General features: G+C 43.4%; 2 protein-coding genes across 2 annotated transcripts; one reads left to right on the top strand and one right to left on the bottom strand.

The window, feature by feature from the left end:
* Nucleotides 1–7,385: 7,385 nt before the first annotated feature.
* On the top strand, nucleotides 7,386–13,267 carry LOC127329202 (uncharacterized). Its single transcript, XM_051355737.1, has 5 exons — nucleotides 7,386–7,859; nucleotides 7,965–8,021; nucleotides 8,121–8,212; nucleotides 12,475–12,679; nucleotides 13,229–13,267. The coding sequence occupies exons 1-5, from the start codon at nucleotides 7,386–7,388 to the stop codon at nucleotides 13,265–13,267; spliced, it is 867 nt and encodes a 288-aa protein (XP_051211697.1).
* Nucleotides 13,193–15,294, bottom strand: LOC127335120 (amino acid transporter AVT1I). The gene is made up of 3 exons (XM_051361711.2): nucleotides 14,977–15,294; nucleotides 14,292–14,902; nucleotides 13,193–14,038 (listed from the first exon to the last, which is right to left on the bottom strand). The coding sequence occupies exons 1-3, from the start codon at nucleotides 15,173–15,175 to the stop codon at nucleotides 13,526–13,528; spliced, it is 1,323 nt and encodes a 440-aa protein (XP_051217671.1). The 5' UTR covers nucleotides 15,176–15,294; the 3' UTR covers nucleotides 13,193–13,525.
* Between the last annotated feature and the right edge of the window lie 1,116 nt (nucleotides 15,295–16,410).

The following is a 16,410-nucleotide window of genomic DNA, read 5'->3' as shown; positions in this document are numbered from 1 at the left end:
GCAGGCGGACACACCGATTCCCACCTCCTACCCACGCCCAAGCCGAGTTCCACCCCTCTAGATCGCCACCGTCGCCATCGCCACCGCGCCCCCTGCTTGTAATAGATACCGCCGCCTGTTTAGGAACTGTCGTCCATCGACACGGCCACCACCCCCTCGACCAGCGGCCGCTGTTTCGCCCGGAACAGAGCTCGCCGCCACCGCGGCACAACCGCCCCGCCCGCAAGGTGTTCGTTCGATTTTCGCGATAGACAGCAACGATGAAATGATGGTGCAGCTGTTCACGGAGGAGCGGAAAGCTCAGACTGTTCGGCGGCAACAGCAGCAGCTGATTCCGACGAGCATGTTGCGCGTTCGCCAGCCTTTCTTCGTCGTGCCTGATACGTCCAAAACGTATCTACTTTCCCGAACACTTTTGTTATTGTTTTGCCTCTAATTTGTGTATTTTGGATATAACTAGCGCGGACTAACGCTGTTTTCAGCAGAATTGCTCTGGTGTCTCGTTTTTGTGCAGAAATAAACTTTCAGGAAAATCCCCGGAATTTATGTCGAAGGTCTTATTTTTCCAGAAGAATTACGGAGCCAGAAGGGCAAGCCAGGTGGAGGCCCGAGGCCCCCACACACTAGGCCGGCGCGACCCAGGAGGGGGGCGCGCCGCCCTACTGTGCGGCCGCCTCGGCTGGCCTCTGACGCCCTCCTCTGGACTACTTAAGGGGTTTCGACCTAAAAACGCGAGACGAGAAGTCGAAGTCGCCAGAAACCATCCAGTACGCCGCCACCGTCGCGAAACTCCGTCTCGGGACCAGAAAATCCGTTCTTGCACTCCGCCGGGACGGGGAATTGGAGGAGATCATCGCCATCATCACCACCAACGCCTCTCCATCGACCAGCAATGTTTCCCCCATCCATGTGTGAGTAATTCCCCCGCTGTAGGCTGAAGGGGATGGTAGGGATTGGATGAGATTGGTCATGTAATAGCATAAGATTGTTAGGGCATAGTGCCTAGTATCCGTAATTGGTACTTTGATGATATTGTTTCAACTTGTTATGCTTAATGCTTGTCACTAGGGCCCGAGTGCCATGATCTCAGATCTGAACATGTTATTATTTCATGATGATATGCATTGTTTTATGATCTTACCTGCAAGTTGTATACACATGTCGCTGTTCGGAACCCGAGGCCCCAAAGTGACAGAAATTGGGACAACCGGAGGGGAAGGCAGTGATGTGAGGATCACATGTGTTCACGAAGTGTTAATGCTTTGGTCCGGTACTTTATTAAAAAGAGTACCTTAATATCCAGTAGATTCCCTAGAGGCCCGGCTGCCACCGGCTGGTAGGACAAAAGTTGTTGTGCAAGTTTCTCATTGCGAGCACGTACGACTATATACGTAACACATGCCTATGGATTGCTTAGTACTTGGACACCTTTTTATTATTATCTGCAAATGCCCTGCTTTGATTGTTACATGAGTTTCTCTCATCCATGCAACGCCCGTCATCCATCCCTGTGCCTACAATATTTTAATCCTGCTGTTTACTATAATCACTACTGCTGTCTTTGTTCCACTGCTGCTGTTATTTCACTACTGTTACTGCTATAAACTGTTACTACTGATAAACTCTTGCGAGCAAGTCTGTTTCCAGGTGCAGCTAAATTGACAACTCCGCTGTTAAGGCTTTCAAGTATTCTTTGTCTCCCCTTGTGTCGAATCAATAAATTGGGTTTTACTTCCCGCGAAGACTGTTGCGATCCCCTATACTTGTGGGTCATCAAGACTATTTTCTGGTGCCGTTGCCGGGGAGCATAGCTTTATTTGGAAGTTCACTTGGATTGATATTGTTCGCTGCAAATTCTCCATCATGGGCAAATCTCGCGATTCTAAAGTCGCCATATTACCATCCACTACAAGAAAAGGTACAACTCTGAGTACCTTTGCTGCTCTTGATTCACCATCTGTGATAAGTCAACTTGTTTCACCACCAGAAGCTTCAGTTGCTGGTACTTCTACTGAATCTGAAAACTCTTATAATATCGATGATGTTTCTACTGTGCTTGATGATAGTGGTTCATTGGGATCTTTTCTAGATGCTACAATTGCTAGGTGTAGACAAATTGAAAATACTGAAACTCCTAATGAAAATGCTGCTACACCTGTTAATTCACCTGAGTCTATTGATTATTCTAGTGATGATCCTGATGAGGATTATGTGGAGCTTGATGATGATTTTATTGATAAATGCAATGCTATTACTGATGCAAGAAAAATTAAAAAGTTTCTCGCACAACATACTGTTAGATATAAGCTGTCTCCTGATCCTAAATTTGCCACATCTCCTACAAACATTAAGGATAAAGATTATGATTTTTCTCTTGATCTATCTCATATAGCTATTGTTGAGAAAACACCCTTTTGTGGTACTGAAAAAGAAAGTGTTGTAGAACACATGAATGAACTTTCTTCTATGAGTAGCTTGTTTTCTGATGATGTCAAGATGCGTACTTATTTTGTTACTAAAATTTTTCCTCTCTCATTAAAGGATGATGCTAAAACTTGGTATAATAGTTTGCCTCCTGGTTCTATTAATAGTCCAGGTGATTTGCTTGATGTTTTCTTTCGGAAATACTTTTCTGCTAGTGCTCAACATGCTGCTTTGCAGAAAATTTATAGCTTTGACCAGGAAGATGGAGAGAAATTGCCTGAAGCTTGGGCAAGATTTTGCTCTCTTATCAGAGCTCGACCTGGACATGATTTGAAAAAGCATGATTTACTTGATATATTTTATAGTGGACTAACCATTGAGTCTAGAGCATATTTGGATAGTTGTGCTGGTTGTGTTTTCAGGAAAAGAACTCCAGTCGAAGCTGAAGAATTATTAGCTAAAATAGGCCGGAATCATGATGATTGGACTACACCTGAACCAACTCCGACGCCGATATTGAAGAAGCGGGGTTTAATTAAATTAAATGATGAAGATATGAGGGAAGCCAAGAAATCTCTTAAGGAGAAAGGTATTAAATCTGAAGATGTGAAGAATTTACCTCCCATAGAAGATATATGTGAGATAATTCCCCCTTCATCCATGATTGAGGTAAACTCTCTTCAACGCTTTACTAGGGAAGATATTCCGTATTCAAAACATCCTGCTCAATGCTTAGATGAGTTTGATAATTATATTGTTAAGCAAGAAAGTTTTAATATGAGAGTAGAGAATCATTTAATGGAAAATTCTCAAGCTATTAGTAATTTGCATGATATTGTGGAGAGAACCTCCAATGATGTTAAGATGCTTGTTAAACATTTTCAAATGGTTCGAACTCAAATTGATCAACTCACTAAAGTGCAAAATGACTTGTTAAAAAATAGCTCTAAAGAAAAACATGCTTATGAAGTAACAACTAGAGGTGGTGTCTCTACCCAGGATCTTCTATATCCTGAAGGGCATCCCAAAAGAGTTGAACAAGATTCTCAACGAATTGAAACTAGTGCTCATTCTAAGAAAAAGAAGAAGAAACATAAAAATGTTGTAGAATCCTCTGAACCTGTTAATGATCCTAATAGTATTTCTATTTCTGATGCTGAAACTGAAAGTGGTAATGAACATGATGAAGATAATGATAATAATGATGCTTCTGATAAAGAAGAAGTTGAAGATGAACCTGAAAAGCATGCTAAAAATAAAAAGTATGCTAAAGAAGATTTTATTGCTAAGAAACATGGTAATAAAAGAGAACCTTGGGTTCAAAAGCAAATGCCTTTTCCTGCTAAGAAACTAAAATCAAAGGAAGAAGCACATTATAATAAATTTTGCGATTGGATGAAACCTTTATTCTTGCAAATCCCTTTGACTGATGCTATTAAATTGCCTCCTTATTCAAAGTATATGAAAGATATTGTCTCTAACAAAAGGAAAATTCCTAATGAGGAGATTTCCACTATGCTTGCTAATTACTCTTTCAATGGCAAAGTTCCAAAGAAGTTGGGCGACCCAGGTATACCGACTATTCCTTATTCTTTTAAGAATAATTATGTTAGAACTGCTCTATGTGATTTGGGAGCAGGTGTTAGTGTTATGCCTTTTTCTCTTTATAAGAGACTTTATTTAGATAAGTTGATACCGACTGATATATCTTTGCAAATGGCTGATAAATCTACTGCTATTCCTGTTGGCATATGTGAGGATGTTCCTGTTCAAGTTACTAATAACTGCTTGATATTAACTGATTTTGTTGTGTTGGAAATGCCTGAAGATGATATTATGTCTATTATTCTTGGGAGACCTTTTCTTAACACCGCAGGGGCTGTTATTGATTGCAATAAAGGAAAAGTTACTTTCAATGTTGATGATAAGGAGCATACCGTTTATTTCCCCAAGAGGATTGATAAAGTATGTGGAGTTAATACAATTTCTAATGTGAGAACTATCAAAATTGGAGCTATTGATTATCCTATATATGAGCCTAAAGTAGGATATCAAAATATTATGATTGGATCCATATCAATACAATTCAAGGTAACATGATTGATTTGAGGTTTATTTCTTCTTATGCTATGTAAAATTTATTTGGTGGCAAGACTTGATCAACCTTGTTAACAAATACTTTTTATATGCATAGAGGAGCTAAACAACATTTCTTTCTTCCTCCACTTGTTCTACTTGCTGTAGCATTTTTGTTTTGCAAAGTTCTTTAGTCAATTAGAGTTTTCAAAATCTTTTTCTGCCCAGTAATAATAAATTTAATCCCCAGAAATGTGCATTTTTTAAAGTTTTCAAAAATTCACAAAAATTATACCGTTGGTCTTATTTTTCGAAGACGCACCTGGGAGCACCTGGGGATGACCAGTGGGGCACCCCAGGGTGGCACCCCACAGGCCGGCGCGGCCAGCAAGGGGGGCGCGCCACCCTGGCGTGTGGGCCCCTCCTTGCCCCACTACTTCATCTCTTTCTCCCACTCTCTTCTCTCTCCCGAAAAAACCAGCACCAGTTTTCTCTCACTCGTGTTTCTGCTCAAGAGCTCAAGATTTCTCGATCTCTTTGCTCACCCCAGATTTCTGTCTGAAATTTGACACATTTGTTCTCCGGTATGTGACTCCTCCGATTATCCAAGTAGAATTTTGTTTGGTTGAGTATATCTTGAATATTTTGCTGCTGTAGGTAACATGTTTAGTGAATTGCATGCTTGTTCTAAGTTGTAGAAATTAGTTTTGATGCATGATTAGTACCCTAGCAAGTTCCTATAGTAGTTTCCCTCAATTATATGTCACCAAATCAAATTTTATATTGATTGTTGAAAATTTCAGAAAATGGAGTGGAATAGGCATCAACTAAACCAGCAAGAATTGGAGGTGCAACAAGTCATGAGAGTTAACCGCGAAGAGGGAGTATACCCCTCTTACTACCCGTGCACAGATTTCATGAGAAGTGCAGGAATCTTGCGAGATGTTCAGAATCTAATTTCTCGTGCAGGGTTGGATGATTTTGTTGTTGGTGAACCATGCCAATATGGAAAATTGACTATGTATGTAGTGCAGGATTTTGAATTCAATTGGTCGCAATCTAAACCCATGGTTCGGTACAAAATTTATAATAAAACTGTCAACTTGCCATTCGATGATTTTTGTGCAGCAATTAGAGTGCCGCAATGGGGATCGTGCGAGAAGATAAGGGGATCGCCGCAAGAGATCTTGAACCTCTTCAAGATGATTTGTCATGGAAGAAGCTTCTCAGAGGATGGTGGTAAAATCAGTAGCATTCAACTCCCAGCTATTCGCTACTTTGCTTATTTCATTACTAAGTGTGTTCTTGCTAGAAAGAATGCAAATAAATTATCTATCCAGGATTTAGCTTTTTTAGCTGCTGCATTGCAAGGTAATAAGACCTATAATTTGGGTGCTTTGATAGCCTATAGACTTGCTACTAACCGTGAGAAGGGCGGAATTTGTGGAGGTCTCATCGCCTCTCGTTTATTAGCTATGCATGGTGTAGAACCTCACCATCTTGATATTCAGCTTCCCATAGAGAAATTTGACATAGTATCCATGATTAAACATGAATTTGTTTCTGATTCATCTAATTTGGGTAACCTGTCTTACAAGATAACATTTTACAAGAAAACTTGGAGAACAACTAAGAAAACTGAAAAACTAGTAGGATTGCCTGCACCTGTTCTATTTAACCTTGATTCCAGGGAGGATTGGTCAGTCACGGAAGGTGCACTGAATGCAAACATAGAGGGAGGAGGCCATCATGCAAGAGACGACACGGAGGAGGCCGAGGAACACCTCGACTCGTCATCCGATGCAGCAAGCTCTTCGCATTAACATTTTGGGCATGTGGAGCCTTCACCCTTTTCTTCTGCACCGGGACCTTATTATGACTACGCCCTGTATGATCCACCAGAGTGGAACAGCGACCCTCACTGGGGTTGATCTCCACTTAGGCCAAAAGCCTAAGCTTGGGGGAGGTATACCGGCATCAAGATTGGTAGGGATTGGATGAGATTGGTCATGTAATAGCATAAGATTGTTAGGGCATAGTGCCTAGTATCCGTAATTGGTACTTTGATGATATTGTTGCAACTTGTTATGCTTAATGCTTGTCACTAGGGCCCGAGTGCCATGATCTCAGATCTGAACATGTTATTATTTCATGATGATATGCATTGTTTTATGATCTTACCTGCAAGTTGTATACACATGTCGCTGTCCGGAACCCGAGGCCCCAAAGTGACAGAAATTGGGACAACCGGAGGGGAAGGCAGGGATGTGAGGATCACATGTGTTCACGGAGTGTTAATGCTTTGCTCCGGTAATTTATTAAAAGGAGTACCTTAATATCCAGTAGATTCCCTAGAGGCCCGGCTGCCACCGGCTGGTAGGACAAAAGATGTTGTGCAAGTTTCTCATTGCGAGCACGTACGACTATATACGGAACACATGCCTATGGATTGCTTAGTACTTGGACACCGTTTTATTATTATCTGCAAATGCCCTGCTTTGATTGTTACATGAGTTTCTCTCATCCATGCAACGCCCGTCATCCATCCATGTGCCTACAGTATTTTAATCCTGCTGTTTACTATAATTACTACTGCTGTCTTTGTTCCACTGCTGCTGTTATTTCACTACTGTTACTGCTATAAACTGTTACTACTGATAAACTCTTGCGAGCAAGTCTGTTTTCAGGTGCAGCTGAATTGACAACTCCGCTGTTAAGGCTTTCAAGTATTCTTTGTCTCCCCTTGTGTCGAATCAATAAATTGGGTTTTACTTCCCGCGAAGATTGTTGCGATCCCCTATACTTGTGGGTCATCAGTGCCTCGGTGCGGCGGCTCAAAGCCAATCAAGAGGAGGAACATCAACCGGCATCGTCAAGCCGGGGCAATGCTGCTTGACGCCGACTACTTCAACGACGACGCGACTCATTCGCTGAAGGAATTTTGGCGCCGGTTTAGGATGAACAAGGAGCTGTTCTTGAAGATTGTCCACGGTGTCAGGGAGTACGACAAGTACTTCACGGCCAAGCAAGATTGCACAGGTTTGTGGAGCTTCACATCAATTCAGAAGTACACTACTACAATGTCCTGTCTTGCATACGGAGCTCCTGCAGATACATCCAATGACTACCTACTGATGGCAGAGTCGACATGGACAGAGACTCTCTACAGATTTTTCCGAGCTATCATAGCGGTGTTTGCTAAGGACTATTTGAGAGCACCAAGAGAAGATGATACAACTCAGATCCTGCAAAAAATGCAGCAAGAGGATTTCCTGGGATGCTCGGAAGCATTGGTTGTATGCATTGGGGCTGGAAGAATTGCCCTTTTTCTTGGCAGGGGATCCACAAGGGGCATACTGGTGAGTGCAGTGTCATTCTTGAGGCGGTGGCAGACCATGAGCTTTGGATTTGGCATGCATTTTTTTAGCATGGCATGAACAAACAATAATATCAACATGTTGCAGCGCTCTCCGGTGTTTGCCAAGCTAGCTGAGGGACAAGCTCCTTTCGTGAACTTTGAGGTAAATGGCCATGCATACAACAAGGGGTACTATCTAGCTGATGGTATCTACCCGACGTATGCTACATTTGTGAAGACAATTCCCTTTCCGGCAAACGAGATGGAAGCTTATTTTGCAACATGCCAGGAAGTAGCACGCGAGGATGTTGAGCGTACTTTTGGGGTGCTTCAGCAGCGTTTTGCCATTGTCAGGTACCCTGCTCTCACTTGATCTTTGTCTTAGATGTGGGAGGTGATGAACGCCTGTGTGATCATGCACAACATCGATCATTGAGAGCGAGCGCGATGCACCTGTGCAGGATGATCAACCATTTGATTATCAAGGGCCACTCGATGAGGTAGAGCATGTACCCCAAGAATTTGCCGCTTTTCTTCATATGCATAATAAAATTTGAGATGCAGATATGCATGCACAACTGAAGGCAGATCTAGCTGCACATTTGTGGGCGAGGAGAGGAGCCGCCAACAATGCATGATTTTATTTCTATTTGTTTGGTTTTATGAATAATTTAAGTACTATTTGTTTGATTGATTGTATGAATAATTTAAGTACTATTTGTTTAATTGCATGAATAATTTAATTCTATTTAAGTATAACTTCATCTTCACGTGCAACTTACTAGTTAGATCCTTTGACACGCGGATAGTATCTAGTTTCTTCCATAGATTTGCTGCAGATTTCTCCAGCAACACTTCCTATTGGAGCGAAGTCTAAAGTTAGCATCCCTTTCATATAAATTTGGATCATAACATAACAATAATAACTCATGAAAAATAACAAAACAATAATTAAGATTGGGGAAAACGAGATAAAATAAATAAATTGAAGAACTCACTTTTCCGCTCTAGACTAAAAGTACAGAATACCGAATTTCGTGTCGATGCACTTATGAGGGCTCTCTTTTTTCTTCTCCTAGTCTGCAGGTACTAGAAAGTGGTGAGGACGACACATCAGACTACGGAAAGTCGATCAGATTTTACGTAGGTCTAGCCAATGCATTCATCTTGCCCTCACGGGCGGAGCTTAGTTGGGACAAAACCAGGTTGTGTGGCCCATCCAGCCTTGGATATTTACCCCATGAATTTGTAAACTTAGATAATTAACAACATGTTTTCATCTCGTTTTATCCAACTAAACCACCCAGGTTTTCCAAGAAAAATTCGTCGATGTTGACCTAATATCATTAATATATACCCCCTCTTGGATTTTTCATGGAATGGAGAGGGCGACACAAGGGAAAAACATCAAACAAGGCTCTAAGAAGGCCACCGTTGAAGGAAGATTTGACATGAAAGCATTGATGAAACCTCAATAAAAAATGAGCTGACTCCAAACAACACCCCCTCACTTGATTTTCAGGAAACTCAACACCAATAATAGTTTTTTGGAGTTGGCTAAACAAATTGATAAAATATGACTTCAATTAACTGGAGGGTCATGCAAAATACGCTCAGCTCCAATAAAAATAATACTGGAGTCAGCTGAAAGAGACGACTACCAATAATATTTTGAGGGGCGGTCCAAATAAACATCCATCTAGAGGACTGGGGCAAGGGGACCCATTGTCCCCATACCTATTTTTGATTGTCGCTGAAGGTTTGTCGAGCATGCTAAATGGGGCTTAATAACGGGGTGAGATTGATGGAGTTAGGGTCTGCAGAGAGGCAACCATAATTTCACATCTTTTAGTTACTCTAATTTTGATCAATGCTAATAAGAAGAATACAGATAAGTTGAAGAATAGTTTGAACGAATATTGTCTCAACTTTGGCCAGAAGGTTAGTGTTGAGAAATATAGTGTGTTTTTCAGTGCAAATACAGAGGTTGGAATAAGGGAAGAGGTGTGTGATATTCTGGATATTATGACATAATCATTGAGTGACAAATATCTCGGTTTACACACAATAGTAGGGTCTGATAGAACAGATTGTTTTCAATACCTTGTTGATAGACTTAATGCTATTTCACATGGCTAGAGGGAGAAGATGTTAAGTATGAGAGGACAAGAAATTCTTCTCAATTCGATTGCTCAAGCAATACCAGTTTTTGCTATGTTGGTATTCAAAATACCAAAGAATATTTGCTAAGGAGTTTTAGATGCGATTGTTCAATTTTGGTGGGGTGGCGATGATGATCACAAAAATATAGATTGGAAATCTTGGTGGAAGCTTTGTATACCAAAACATAGTGGAGGAATGGGATTTTGTGACTTGCATTACTTTAGCATATCAATGCTTTCAAAACAAATTTGGAGGTTGCTATGTGAGCCAGACTCACTATGTGCAAGAGTGTTGAGGGCAAAGTATTATCCTGGTGGAAAATTATTGAATGCAAAAGTGAAGAGTGGAAGTTCAGTACTTGGTAGAGTATATTAGCTAGTTTTCTGGATTGTTTTAAAAGAGGTTGCATCTGGAGAATAGGAGATGGAACACAAGTGAATATATGGGAAGATAATTGGATACCATCAAGTCATAATCTGAAGATTGAAACACCAAAAGGTAATATTGTGTTGACAATTGTTAATTCACTTATAAGCCCAATTGTTGGTCTTTGGGATGAGGAATTAATTCGTAGTTTATTTTGGATTGTGTTGATGGAAAAAGGATTTTGGAGATTCAACTAATGCCTGACAGAGAGGACTTTGTGGCATGGCACTATACGAAAAATACCTATTTACAATTCGATCTGCATATTATGCTCAGTGGGATTACAAAGTTAGGGGCAAGCGAGACAAAATGATATAATTGGAGGTTCTCATGGTCAAAAGCTTGGGATAAATTGTGGAAGTTGCAAGTACCAAGGAAAATTAAAATATTTGGATGGAAACTGTTGCATGGAATGATATCTTATCGTGGTGTATTGGAAAATAAACATATTGGTAACCAAGGAAGGTGCCCAATATGTCCTTCTGGAAGCGAGGACATAAAACACATTCTTTTTAATTGTGATCGAGCTTGTGTGGTTTGGTAAAGCTTATGTATCTGGGAAAAAATAGAAGAAGTGCTCCATACTGATAGATCATGTTCTATGGTCTTGGAAGAGGTCATCAGAAGAGGTGGGAATCTAGCACATTTCGATGACTTGGGTCTTTCAAATTAATAGTTATTGGTGGTTGGTACGGGCGGCAACAAAGATTGGTTATTCATGGCGAAGAAATTTAGTCGGCCTTTACAACAACTATGTTAATCATTGCTCTGACTAAAAACTACAAGACATAGCTGAAACGGCCAAGTCCTAAACCTAGAGAGCAATGGAAGAAGCCACATGAAGGAAAGTCAAAGATTAATGTTGATGTAGCGTTTGATATTGATTCTGGAACAGGAGGAGCTGGTGCCGTTATTAGAGATTTAAACAGAGCATGCTTGGCTGCTACAAGTCGTTATTTACCTCATGTGGTGGATGCAGGAATGACTGAAGCATACACTATGCGAGAAGGATCGTTGCTTGCTCAATAGTCCGGCTATTCCTCGTTCGTTGTTCAAATAGAATGTATGCAAGTAGTCGAGACTATGCAAGATGGAGGTTTCTCGGCAACAGCCGCGGCAGCAATCTTTGATGACTGTCAAATCATTTGTTGTGGCCTTGATAATGTATGGATCGAGTTTTGTAATAGGGAATCCAACTGTGTGGCACACGACTTAGCTAGAGAAGCTTTTATTTCTAGCAATGGACCTACATTTATTCTAAATGTTCTAGTGAATTATGTCTTTTTTTATGATCAATAAAGCTAGCAGCCACATGGCATATCCTCAAAAAAAAAAACCCAATTCAGTGCCGCGGTCGAGATAACCCAGCAAAACTCATATTGGCGCAAAGTGTTGGGCATAAAATATTTGGTATTTAGGAAAATAATCATTACAGACTTAGGCATAGTCTATTTGGAAGGGATCGTGCCTTCTGACCCACCTGAGTTTGAGTTATGCTGCTCGCAATTTTGCGTTGTTGCACCCGGTTTTATAAAAACTTATTTTAGGCATGATTCAATAATTTAAAAATAAATGGTTAATATTACTATATTTGTAGTACTATATTTTAGAATAATAATCAAAATTGTTTTTGATGTAAGAAAAATTGATAAGAAAATTGAAAATAGCTAAAACTTGTCAAAATTCAGGATTAGTCAAATAGACTCATAATAGGACATGTCAATATAGAAATCTGAAATGGAAATGGCATACCCACGAAAATTTCTTCAATTCAATGTGAACCTTCTATTTCGAGAAACCTTCTTATCATGCTCTTTTGAATTGATATTGTGGGTATATCTTCCCTTAACTTTAGGAATAAGTACCATCTTCGGTGTGCTTCACAAAAACTCCACTTTTGGCATTTAGAAAATGGATGTACGCTGTACAGCCTTGTACTTTCCTCTTATACATATAGTTCTCTCCGAGTCATGAATCTTAGCTTCATCTTATAGTGTTTGCTCATATAGCTTTGTTGCTCCATCCAGGGTCATGTTCTTCGGCTGGCTGCTCACCCAGTCTCGCATCCACGCTCACCACGACGTTCTTCGCAAAACCATTGTGAACGTGGCCGGAGCTGGGTGCCCTCTCTGCGATGATCCCTTGGAGACGGCGAGCCATATGGCGTTCCACTGCCTGGCCGCTGCTTGCTTGTGGGCGGCGGTGGGCGTCACAGTGCCGCCTGACGCCCACGTTCGTGACCTCGACTCCACCGCCTGCCTATGCCGCCCTCGGTCGTTGCTGATATGGCACCTGCTTTGGCCCTCCTCTGCTGCTAGCAACTCTGGAAGCAACGGAACGCCGCCGTGTTTAGAGAGGCGGCCCCCCTCCCTTCCCCTCCTCCTCAAGCTCTGTCGGGATTGTTTTTTTTTTTTTTTTTTTTTGTCGTTTTCCTGTCAAGCAGCGGCCCTTGGTCGATGCTTGGCTTGTTTACCTGGGAGGCACGTAGCCCCTGCTTTTGTTTTCCTTCTCTGATGCTCTGATACTCTCCCTCTCTATCCCTCTGCTGAAAATTCGAAAAATATTGCTTTGCTGCTATTTGCATTTATGTGGATTTTTTGGTGCGGCTGAGTGCGCTAATTCAAAAATTTATCTCTTGTGCGAATAAATTGTTCGTCTGTGAGAGATTTTAGTGAATTGAACTAGACAAACTCACCTTGGTCGAAACATGGAGAAATCAGGGAAACGGAACCCACAAGGCAGTACTACAATAAATGTTCCAATGCATTTCAATTTTGACAGTGGAACCCCGACGGAGCGCCGTCATACAGTACCATGTAATCACCTATTTTTCTAGCAAAAGAAAGACATGGCCAATATCATTAAGGCATCAATATGTAATACTACTACACACTGCACATATGAGCTTAAAATACTCTGATCTGCAATACACAGTCTCATCAACAAGCTTTCATGATTTGACGACGCTACTCTGCTGCTGCTCAGCTGTGGTCTGTGGATTTGGGCATTTGGCATCGCAGCAGAGCACCAAGCTGGGTAGCCATGGGTGTTACCATGTCTGATGTGCAGCACTTGGCTTCAGAACTCGTGAATAATCTTCTGCAGAGAAGAGTAGGTTCCGCTTGCAGCAACCAAGGAACCAAGGATTATAATCGTGACGATGAGCACAACCTCAGCCCTGCTACACCTCGCGGTGCCGAAGATCTTGAGGTAGCAGATGCACGGGAGCAGCATCGAGGCCATGACGCTGAGGAGGGAGCCGACGAGCGCCATGAGGTGGCCGAAGAAGGGGACCGTCAGGGCGATGATGACCGTGCTGATGACGATGAAGGTCCTGATCAGCATGTTCATGGACCTCTTGTTACCGGCGAGCAGCTTCTCCTCGATCGCTGTCGCGACAGGGGTCACCATCAGAGCGTACTTCGAGAAGGGGTTGATCAGCGCCGTGTAGATTGCAAGCTTGGAGCTGAGCTTGCCCTCCGGGAGGTTCAGTGTCACCTGAGACTCGACGTCGTCGCCGTACATGAGGTAGCCGAGTATGGCCATGGATCCGTAGTTGAGGGTGCATGCGACGAAGCATATGACGAGTACCTATCCATGTAGCAGCAGACAGGCAGACAGACGAAATCATCAGTCAGGGGAAGCAAGACATTGTTTGGCATCGAACACTGTTGTGTCACCATCAAACGTTTTTCTGCTTCCACTTCTCACTCGGTATCAGTTTCTTTTTTTATGTAACTGGTTTTCACTACTCTGAATTATTGCACACTAAAGATAAATATTCTACTCCAGAAGTTCAGGAATGTTTTCAGTAAATCATAGACTATTCAGAGTCAGTACTTACCTTAGAGAACTTGTCCTTTTCCTTCATGGAATTGCACAATGTTGGGAATATGGCATGGCCGCAGTAGCAGAAAGTGTAGAGTCCCAAAGCAGTAGGCAGGCCACTAACATTCAGCATCGTCCCCTTCCCCTGGAACCCGACGCCGTCGACCACCGCGGCCCAGAGCACGCAGAATACCAGCACGACCGACGCGAGCACGCCGCTGGCGGACACGTAGGCGAGCACGCTCAGGTTCCTGAGCCACGTCGTCGGCAGGATGGCGATGGACACGAGCACGATGAAGAGGTGCTTGCCGGAGACGACGATCCCTGGGCCGAGGCTGAGGCTGGTGCCGGGGAACAGCTTGTCCAGGTTGTCCCCCTCCAGTATGAGGAAGCCGATGGCGACGAGGTATAGCTCGGCGTACAAGAACAAGGACACGGCGAAGCGGCCTTTGGCCCCGAACGCGCGCGCGCCGATGTCCGGGTAGCTCCGCACGTCCGGCGACGCGCTCATGCACGTCTGCAGGAGCTGGCCCGTGTAGCAGCAGACCGCAGCGACGAAGAGCAGGAGCACCAGGCTCAGCCAACCACCCTCCGCCAGGGCGTAGGGGATGGAGAGCAGCCCGACGCCTGAAAAACCAAGATCGTACTGAAAAGACAGATTGTAGCAAAAACAGAAAAGTCGAATTCGGTTCGGGACTGACCGGAGAGGGCGTTGAGACCGTTGAAGCAGGTACGAACGGACGTCGCGCCGCCGGCATCCGGCGAGCACTGCGCCTCGTGGTCGCGCACTGCCGCGGGGTCCTTGCCCGCCTGCAAGCCGCCGTGCGCGTGGAGGAGGGGCCGCTCGAAGTCCGGTGAGTCGTCGGAAGGACTGTGCGGCGCCGCTTCGCCATTAGCCATCTTCTTATCCGTACTCCTCTCTCTCGGCGATGCTCTCTCCTCAACGCCGTTGCCAGTTGCCACGCACGACGGAAAAGAGAGACAGACAGAGCCAGAGGACACGAGCTGCGCCGCAGTAGCCTGATCCTGAGCTGTATAAAAGGGAACCCTACGTTGTTTTGTTGCGACGGCCAACGGCGGGGTCACGAATCACGAGGCCCACGGCTTCCAAACTCTTGTGTGCGCGCGGCCCGTGCTACGGATGAAGACGTCAAGTCGGAGCGTGGTGTAATTGTAAAGCTGGAACGAAACACGCGCGCGGTAGTAGACCTGCCATGTGGATCCTGAGTTTCGTGAGACTGGAATAGAGTTTCTATACACCTTTTCTTTCTTAGGATTCCCGAAGTAATGTCGAACTAGGTAAGATGGCACGTCTCATGTTAGGGCATCAGCTGGCTGACTTAAATGGACCTAGACGGTTCGAACGTGTTCGCGCGAATAGGGGCAAGACCTAGCAGTGTGTGACTCAAATGGACAAGCCTGACGACCCATTTCGAGCCCATATTTTGGCTAGAAATGCGATAGGCCGGTAGCATCCCCCTCCTGTCCTCATCCGGTCCTTCATCATCGGCGGCACATTCACACACTCTCTCCCTCTACTCCCATATGAATTCCGCTTGCACGGCTGCCAAGCCCTAGCGAGCGATGGAGGACGCCACCACCATCGCCCAACACCGGTCAAGCCGAAAAAGAGTTGATTGTGCATTTATGCATAGGCCTACTACGAGGACATCAACAATTGCATCATGAATAAAATGATCAATCGGGCTGGCTCTATGGATGATTGACAAGACACTGAACAAGAGACCCAAAAAGGTGGTTCTCTATTGATGGAGAGCTATTGTTTGCCAACCCTATGGACGATGATGTCGACAAACAAGTCGCAACACAAAATAAAAGCCAATCACTAGTGCTCCGTTTGGATGTTTGTATTGAAAGGCTTGCCGTTGCATTCGGTGGAATATCAATGTCGTGGGATATTCGCATTGAGACCAATGTCAATATTTTTGTTTGAATGTTTAGATATTGGGTACCTAGAAGAGAAAATTCCTTATATGACACTGGCTTAAAACTAGGTTCCTTATTTGACACTAGACAGAAATCCTAGTTGAATGCCAAATCTGTTTGGATGGTTAAAGTGATGTATTGCATTTGTATGAGAATATGATTATGACACATGTTTGAAAATGATTTCT

The sequence above is a fragment of the Lolium perenne genome, chromosome 2, assembly GCF_019359855.2.
Source record: "Lolium perenne isolate Kyuss_39 chromosome 2, Kyuss_2.0, whole genome shotgun sequence".
NCBI lineage: Eukaryota > Viridiplantae > Streptophyta > Magnoliopsida > Poales > Poaceae > Lolium > Lolium perenne.
This window is presented reverse-complemented; position numbering and strand designations above follow the sequence as displayed.